This window comes from Juglans microcarpa x Juglans regia, chromosome 5S (genome assembly GCF_004785595.1).
Source record: "Juglans microcarpa x Juglans regia isolate MS1-56 chromosome 5S, Jm3101_v1.0, whole genome shotgun sequence".
Lineage (NCBI taxonomy): Eukaryota > Viridiplantae > Streptophyta > Magnoliopsida > Fagales > Juglandaceae > Juglans > Juglans microcarpa x Juglans regia.
Genome location: NC_054603.1, coordinates 30,189,867 through 30,199,421, shown reverse-complemented (window position 1 = coordinate 30,199,421; position 9,555 = coordinate 30,189,867). Strand labels below are relative to the sequence as shown.

The window sequence follows — 9,555 nt, the reverse complement described above, 5'->3', positions numbered from 1 at the left end:
AGAGTTATCAACCAACGTGGGTTGATAACTCCTGAACAGGTCTAAAGTTTTATTCGATGCATCATACAATATATGAAATTATCACCAACAATACATGCAAACAATTAAAGATGAATAACACCTAAAGAGATAAGTTTTTTTATTTGAATTATATTTATAATTGCGTTATAGTTTTTAAAATCAAATAAAATAGTAAAATTCTTCTTTTGCCTTTTAATATAAATGTATTTTTTTTAAGTATTACTTTTTTTCAAGTTAATTATGTTCTATAATATAAACAATGATCTGTTAGAACATATGTTCAACTGCTTATGGCCCGTTCGAACAATTAAGTTTATGTTCGAACGATAATGATCATTTTCTATTTTGATTGAACGGATTATGACTTGATCGAAATGCTTACACACAAAACAGTTAGTAATTGGGGGACTTTCAGGATCTTTGCTAGGAGGAACGGTTCCTTGCAACTGTCTTCACCAATCATTGACTAGAATGATGAAGGAACGAACAATATCGTCTCCTATATTGACATTGTATCTAAGTTTTATATAGAGGTTGATGGGGATAGCCAGATAATCAAGCATACACGATCTCCATTCGGGATGTATTCGTAACATTTTTAATGGACGCAGTCGCCGAATTTCTTGGTATTCCTTGATTGCCCACTGCTTATTCGAACGTGCTGCCAATGGAGTCTACAGTTGAGGGTAATGGGGAAATGACTGAGGACAACGGCACTGATGTAGATGGGCTAGATGGCTTCCTTGACCATGAGATTCGACAACATGTTGTGAGTTCAGATGCTCCTCCCTATGATGAGATGTAAAGCATCAGACAAGATGATTTATCATATTTTTTCAAGATAATGAACTTAATCATCGCCAACAATATCGATCCTTGGCAACACAAGACTGAGGTTGGCATGGATTGGGCACAATTTATAGTACACGTCGCTCATGGGGAGCCTATCAACTTAGTGAGTTATATCTTTGCTAGGATTTGATTAGAGTTCCATTATATTACGATCGACATCTAGCCCTTTGAGGTCCTAATCACACGATTTTTATTAGCCACATAGATCCAAGTAGATGTTGGTGAGTGTGTCTGGGAGCTGATTGGGCCAATCAACTCCTCCACATTGTCATGCAACAAGGGACACTCCAATAAAAGATATCGTGCCCCCACTAAGGAGACAGTCGAGATTCAGGAAGAGGCACACCAGATAGGGCATGGGGTATCGGGTGAGGCCTCTACACAGGGGGCAACACGCATTACTATTTATGAGGAGATTGCAGACATAGTGCGTGCAGAGCTCCGCGCATACACAATTGAGGTGATGATGCAGTGTGTACAGAGATCCGGAGTGTCAGAGAATGACGTACGTACCTAGATTACTAGCATCTTTATAAAGTTGAGTCGAGATGTGCAGGCAACTCAGGTGACATTCTTGACTTGGCTAACATAGGTCGAGAAACACCTAGTAGCAGCCTAGACGGTGGTTAAAGATTTAGGCACATATTGCCTTGTTATATTTGCACTTTCATAGTTTTTTGTATGGGCATTACTTGATATGTTTTAAAACTAATTTAATCATTGTACCATTGCATAATTGCTATCATTAAGCATCACTTCTATCTCATTTATTTGCTTTTATTTTTCTCTAATAATCGAGCTTTTTAATGTCCATCTGTCTTTTCCTTTTCTAAACTAATTATTAGTTTTTATTCTACATATTCTTTAATTCCTATTTCTTAATATAAATCAAATATTTATCCGTAATTAATTTATTGTTTTGACATTAAAATAAATACAAATTCTAGTCATGTTCGAACATACTATAGAAGCCTTTGAACAGACCTTCCACTCCCACTAAAGATTTGTTCATCGATCCCTCTATATTTTTCGTTCGAACTATATATTAGTTGTTTGAATAGGTACTAGTACCGATCAAGCATTTACTATCCATGTTTGAACTTTAATATTATTCAAGACAACATCTTCTGTATCAAAACCAGTCAGTCGAATGAAATATAAATCGGTCGAAGAAAAAATCCTTTATGTTCGAACACTAAAATAAATCGTTCGAATGGTAAGGCAATTTCCTGCTAAACTTATTAACTTATCCCACCAATTTTCCATTCGACTCTAACTAATATACATTCGAATGTTTATTTCTTTTATGATCGAGGGTTTTAGTACGTGTTCAAATGATAGATTTATTGGGGATGTAATTTTTTTCCTAAATATCTCGTTTGGACGTAATATTGATTGTTTGAATGATAAATGAATTTGTCAATATTTAGGAACGAAATTTAAATTTTGTCCCTAAAGGTCATTTTTTGGGATGATTTTTATTTCGTCTAAAAAAATCGTCCCAAAAAATTATTTTTGTTGTTGTGATAAGTTATATGTCATCTAGATAGAGATCCACCATGATATAATAACACCTTTGTCAAGCCTTACTACATAATGAGGACAACATATTAATTAGGTTTGTACGCACTAGTAGTATAATACTATAGATAATAATATCAAGGTTAGCCAAAGGCAATAATATTATGAACATATATAGTAAAGCTTTATTGCTTCATTAAAGTCCTACAAATTATAGGTTAAAAGTGTTAAACTTATTACAAATTCTAATACAAAAATCATACTACGGTCATGTAATGGGTGGCATATCACCAATGTAAGTATATATTGGTTTTACTTGGTTTTTTATTTTAAGTTTCAATATAGCTAGCTGATACATGGGTTCCCAAATCTATGTAATAATTTGTAATATATCAATCATATTACTCTTTTCTTTTATAAGTTTGTTACCAAATAGAGGAGGAAGCCTTCCTCCTCCTTCTCATTTCTCCTTCCCCTTCTCCTTCTTTCTTTTCTCCATCCCTCATTTCTCTTCCTTTCCCTCTCTCTTTCCCTCCTATCTCCATCCGTCATTCCCTCTTCTCCCTCTACTTCCCTCCTTTCTCTTCTTTTATTATTTTATTTTGTTTCCTTCAAGGTTGAAAAGACAGATTTACAGTTCTCCGGCACCTCTTGTGAGGCACGAGCAACACAAGATGCTTCCTAGGCCGATCTTTGGGAAGATAATGGCGGATCACCAGATCATATCATTTAGATCTAACTTTTATGGCTAATTTCGAAGTCTACTAGAGTATATCTATACTGTATTTCGTCATTTTCATATCTATTTTTCTACTTTCATTGTTGTTTCCTTTTGTTTAGTTTAAAAAAAAAAAAAAAAATCATCTCTTGGACGTTTTGTCCGTAGAGGGTAGTTGGCTTGTGATATGAGAATTTCTTTGTATGTATCCAGTCATAGGTGTAACTTTTCTATGATGAATGAATAATGTCAATTTCCCATAAAGAGAGAGAGAGAGAGAGAGAGAGAGAGAGAGAGAGAGAGAGAGAGAGAATAAGGGTCTGTTTGGCAATACAAATCCTCTTAAGTATTCTCAGATATTCTCAAATATTGTCTTCCCAAACATCACTCAAATACTAAATATTTTTAATTCAAATCTCAAACTTTTCATCAAATCATTACCTAATTATTACAATTTTCCTAAACTCCTAAAAAAAATACAAAATTATATTATTACAACTTTTTCAAATTCTAAAATAAAAATAATATTAAAAAGTTATATTCAAATAATTTTTCAACTTTATAATATTTTTATTTAATTTTTTCTCTCTCATTTTTTAAAACTCAATAAAAGATCTTAGTTTAAACTATTTTGTTACTATTCACAAATATATTGAAATATTTGAAATATTCAAACGGAGCTAAGGCACCAATTTGTTTTTGGAGTCTTGCACAAGCAAGAGATGTCTTTTATAACTTTTTTACAGGCGAACATATATATAAATGGTAAATTTATAACTTTTTGATAACTATTTTATAACTTTATCTTAAAGGAAAAATATTTATATAAAGAAAATTTTTACTTATCATCCCCTACATTACACACTAACGTATGATTTGTCATTTTTGTCATTCTATTTAAACACACACATATTGATGTATAGATATACGTGTTTAAATATAAGGATAAAAATAACAAATCACATATTGATATGCAATGTGGAGATGATAAGTAGCATTTCTCTTTATATAAAATTAAACATATTTTTAATAAAGTGGCGGCACAATTGCAATATAGGCCCTATAGTACTTATTATATGAGAAATAAATAACATTATTTTGTGTATTATTGGTGAGAAATAAGTATATGTCTAAATCATTCCCTCGTATAGAATCTAATTCTTTATTATGTGTATATATTAATTATAGTCATAGGCTACCCTATAAATATAATGATTGTTATATATATATATATATATATATATATATATATAATATCTATATGGAACCCATCTCTCTCTCGAACTCGTCTCCCTCTAAACCCTCATTACAATTATGTCTCGAGGGGGTGGGAGCTTCGGCTTCTTCCCACTCCCTCCCTCCCCCACCATCCCCTTTGTGTAGTGCTTCGTTTTTTTGTGTTTGTTGTGTTTGAAGGCTAAATAAGGGAGAATCGCGGATCTTGGATGTCTGGCCACTATAGATCAGCACACGCCTCTCCATGGCATTGCCCAGTCGCCGATCTTCAAGACTTCTGAAGGCGGCGCCAATCGGAGTGGCGAGTTGCTGGCATGCGCGGCCAAAAGATATCGGAGACGTTTGGCGAGTGGCTCTGTCGTGACGCCAGGAGGCCCTCTGTCATCGTCATGCGTGGCGCCATTGGGGTTTGTGAGGCCGGAACCTCCAAGATCGGTCGGCGGTTTCTCCTAGGGTGGCGCGTGTACTGCACGCGCCACCGTAGCCGCGTGGAGCATTGTACTTTTCTATTGTTACAGTGGTTTCTCCATTGTATTTTATTTCGTGCCCTGTTTTTCTTTTTTTGAAAAATAAAAAAATTCAAAAATTTTGTCCCTTCAGACCTTGGTCCGAACGGTGTGATGTCCCCTCTCCGCTTAGGCAGTGTATGGAGTTGGTGCACTCTACTCCGCGTAGTCGGGGTATGGGTTTTGTCACTTGGTTACTATTACTCTGTCGGGGATAGAGATGTGCACGACAGATCCTTTAGACTTAGGTCTTTAGTGATCTGTCGTCTGGACTAGACCATATCAGCCACGGAAGTGTGCTGATGAGCTATTAACGTATGTAACTGATTTTTTAAGTCAAATTTGTATGTTCTCTTTTATGAATGAAATGTGGTCAATTTTATAAAATATATATATATATATATATATATTATAAATGTGTCTGTATTTATACAAAAATATCTAAAGTTCCTTCCAAAAATATCTAAAGTTAGTTTATAAACAATCGCAAATAATAAAATATAATAGAAATAATTCGTTTCATCAAAATTAAGTAAACCGAGAATAATATAAAACTTGTTTAAAAATAAATAAATGAGTTGTTCTTAAAGGTGAAATGTAATTTGGTCATGAGCTTGACTTATAAGAATAAAATTTTAAAAAAAAAAAATACTATAACTTCATACATTTTAGACTTTTTTTTAATGCAAAATGGCTAACAGCTTTTTTTTTTTTTTTTTTTTTTAAATCAAACCGAAGTGTACTACTTTCATTCCTCTTCAACAATTACATTTTATCTTTTTGTACATAATACTGTAAGAAAAACTCTACTTGCAACCGGTTGGAGTAACCCCTGTGTAACCGGTTACATAAAAAATATTATTTTTTTTCACTCTCGTTTCGTTCTCATTCTCTCCTTTAGATTTTTTTTCCTTCTCCCCACTCTTTCATTTTCTCTTTCCCCCAGCCATCAACGAACATCTATCTTCCTTCTCAATTTTCTCTAGTTTCAGACACACACACACACACTCTCTCTCCCCTTCAGATTTTTTTTTCCTTCTCCCCACTCTTTCATTTTCTCTTTCCCCTTGCCACAGACCCGCACGAACCTCCCTATGCTGTTTCTTCCGCATCCTTCAATCCTCCCTCCCAAACAGAGTCCTTCATCTTCGCAGCTTCGTCTTCGCATCTTCTTCTTCTTGTTCTAACTCGAATCTAGAGCCATGGAGACAGAAATATCATCCATTAAATGGTGATGATCCGAAACGATGGCATTCCAAGGAAATCCTAGCTTGGTTTATATGACAAGCAACTCTTATGCAAAAATAAATGGGATGCGTTCATCCACGAGGAGAGAGCGCGATTGTTGCATCTTCATTAGGCTTAAGTCCCAAAGTGGACAGTGAGCGGCTGATTGCAATAATTCCACTATTGACGAAAGAGCATGTACAAGCTGTATGTAAGGCAATTACCAAGTCTTGTGAAGATGCCAGGCAAAGTATAAGAAGGGCTTGCCAAAATGCAATTGATACATTAAAGAAATTATATTCACATGCCCCCAAGGATGATTTGAAGAAATTAGAGAAAGAGGTTGATGAGTTGACCAAAAAATTTGTCAAGTCCGCAGAAGATATGTGCAAGTCGGAGGAAAAAGAGATCACTGGAGGCTGAGAGGTGGTCTAACCTTCTACATTTCTGCAAGATTACACAGCTTTTGGAACTCTCAACTTAATGAAGCCCTTTGGTATAAAAAAATTTTGGGTGATTGAATTCCTTGATAAAGTGAGTTTTTTTTCGAAAGCCGCATTTGTCATAGTTTGCATTTAGATGGTAGTTTCAATACAAAAATCCAGTAGAAATTTTTTTTAATGTGAAGAATTTCGCTTATATTTTGAAAAATATTCTAAAGGCAATTGGCAATAATTCGTATGGCGTTAAAAAAAATAATAATAAAAAAATCAGCTGCGCTAATCTTAACAGAAGCCAGTTCTTTCTCTCTCAATCTCGTTGCTTTCCAATCCGCTTCTATTGATGCCGCAATTGACACCATTGCCTCTTGGACATGAGTGGAGTCGAGCTGGCGATCTTCGACGCGATCAGTGAGCTTGTCAAAGGCTTTGCTCTGTTTCTGCATGTCTTTGGAGTCCAACACCATCTCTATCCCTCTGTCATCTACGCCCTCCATGATTTGCACCCTTTGCTCGATCGCTTTCTCTGCAGAACGCTTTTCTTGAGAATTTAATTTTCCTTTGACTATAGTTTCTTTGGATGTTGTACAATGTTCTTGATTTCAAGCCGATGAATCACACAGTCCTTTCTTATTTTGAGATCTCAATCCTTCTTCCTTCTTTCTTTCTTCTAGTCTAATGTCTTCTCGACTTTTTTTTCTTTAAAAATACAAATTGTCAGAACTACATCATCCGGTTACCCACGGTTTCGCAATGGCGGTTGTAGATAGCAGAATTGATACTGTAATCTTTCAGGACCTTCTTCTATCCAAATTCTCTCCTCATTTACATTGAAGAAAAGTTTAGCAAGAAAATGAGCTAAACTATTACATTCTCTATATGCATGTATAACTTGCCAATTCGATTTGTTCCTCAGAGCCCCTTTTATGTCTTCAACCATCTTACCATATCACTCCCAGCTTAACTCAACACTATTAACTGCCTTCACCACATTCAGCGCATCACCTTCAAATAACACCTTTGAAAAATTTAGTTCTGCACAAAGCTTCATAGTTCGCCACAGAGCCTGTAATTTAGCAACTAGAGGGTCATTCACATAACTTTTATGACTGCACAATGAGGCCAAGACTTCTCCTTGATTATCCCTTATCACAACACCAATCTCCATCCTGCTCTCTTTTTGTTTTAGTGTAGCATCCCAATTCACCTTAACATGGCCTTCTATAGGAGCTTTCCATCTGCATATTCTCTTTGCTCGAACTCCATCCTCTTGGTTTCTGCTTTTTTTTTTTGTTGAGCTTGCTGAAATTTTGCCAGACTAGCAGCTGCTTGTTTGAAGATCACATCAAGCCCTTCGAATTTATTTTTTTAAAAAAAAAAAGCATTTCGCTTAAACCAAATTCTCCTCAGTATTACTGCCATTAGCTCCAGCCCTTCTCAATTTAATTTAGCATGCCCATAATTTCGGCATATTCCTCTCACTAGATGACCATTTTTTAACAGGACTTGAATTATCTACCCATACATCAGTAGTTCCATTACAGCTCCACAGAGCATGAGATAATGTTTCCTCCTGCTTTTTACATATTGGACGATGGTGGTCTTTCACAACTTTTCTGCAGGACAGATTCTATTTTGTGGGTACAATTATTTAGTACTTTCCACAAGAACATCTTAACCACACCAGGTATATTAAGACTCCACAATACCTTCCATATTTCTTTAACACATTTAGATACCTCTCATTTATCTCTTTTCTTTCTACTCATCTCCATGTGATAGGCACTCTTGACATTAAACTGTCCATTTCTATAGGGGGCCTAGATTTGCTTATCGAGCAGACCAGATAAGCTTATAGGTAGATTGCACACCATTTCTGCCTCTTCTTCATTCAAAACTCCTTTGACCAGCTCTTTTTTCCAAGTTCCAGTATTCACATCAATAAGTTCCTTCACCTTTGCATCATCTGCTAGCATTGTTCTTGTAGTTTGAATTTTGAAAGCAGAAGGTTTTGGGATCCATTTATCCCCCTCCCCCCCATATATTAATGCTCTTCCCATCTCCCACTCTCCATACCAGCCCTTTTTTTAATAAATTCAAAGAGACCCATAAGCTTCTCTACATCACTGATGGCCTATATCCCAGTTCAGAATCCAAAATCTTGGAGTTTTTGAAATATTTATTCTTAAGGACCATGGCAACCATAGACTGAGGGTTTGACAACACTCTCCAGCATTGCTTGGCTAATAGATCTATATTGAAACTTTCAATCTCTCGAAACCCCAACTCCTCTCCATTTTTAGGAGCTCTCATTTTGACCCAGCTCCTCCATTGAATCTTACTGTCATCTTTCTTGAAGCCCCCACCACAATTTGGCCATCTGAGCTGCTATTTCCTTACATAATTTTTTTGGAAGCTTAAACACACTCATATAATAGGTTGGAATGGCTTGTGTAACAGCTTTTAACAACACTTCCTTACCCGAGGCTGACAAAAATTGGTTCTTCTAGTTATTGATCTTCTTCCACACTCTATCTTTAATAACTCTAAAAGAGTTATATCTGGATTTTCCAACCATAATTGGCAGACCCAGATATTTTTCACAGTTACTTTGCTACCTTGCTCCCATCTCTTTTATTATTCCTTCTTTCATAGAGGCTTTGACATTGGGGCTGAATAGGACAGTAGTTTTGTGCTTGTTTAAACTCTGGCCTGAGGCTTCTTCATACAATTCAAGTATGCCACTTATCGTTTTCCACTCCACCAGCTTGCCTTCCAAAAAATAGTGCAGTCATCTGCAAAGAGTAAATGAGTAACCCTTATACCTCATCTTGCCACTGAGACCCCTTTCAGTTCTGCTTTACTTTCAACCTTATTAAGCATTGAACTTAAACCCTCAGCACACAAGAGGAAAAGATAAGGAGACAAGGGATCTCCCTATCTTAATCCCCTTGTAGGGAAAATAGTGTCACCTGGTTTGCCATTGACCAATACAAAGTATGAAACTGAGGTAATGCATTTCATTATCAATCCA

At 35.8% G+C, this 9,555-nt stretch overlaps 1 protein-coding gene across 1 annotated transcript; it reads left to right on the top strand.

Annotated features, from left to right (window-relative positions):
* Window positions 1-6,162: 6,162 nt before the first annotated feature.
* On the top strand, window positions 6,163-6,504 carry LOC121267296 (ribosome-recycling factor-like). The gene has a single exon (XM_041171142.1). The coding sequence runs from the start codon at window positions 6,163-6,165 to the stop codon at window positions 6,502-6,504; it is 342 nt and encodes a 113-aa protein (XP_041027076.1).
* The last annotated feature ends 3,051 nt before the right edge of the window (window positions 6,505-9,555 follow it).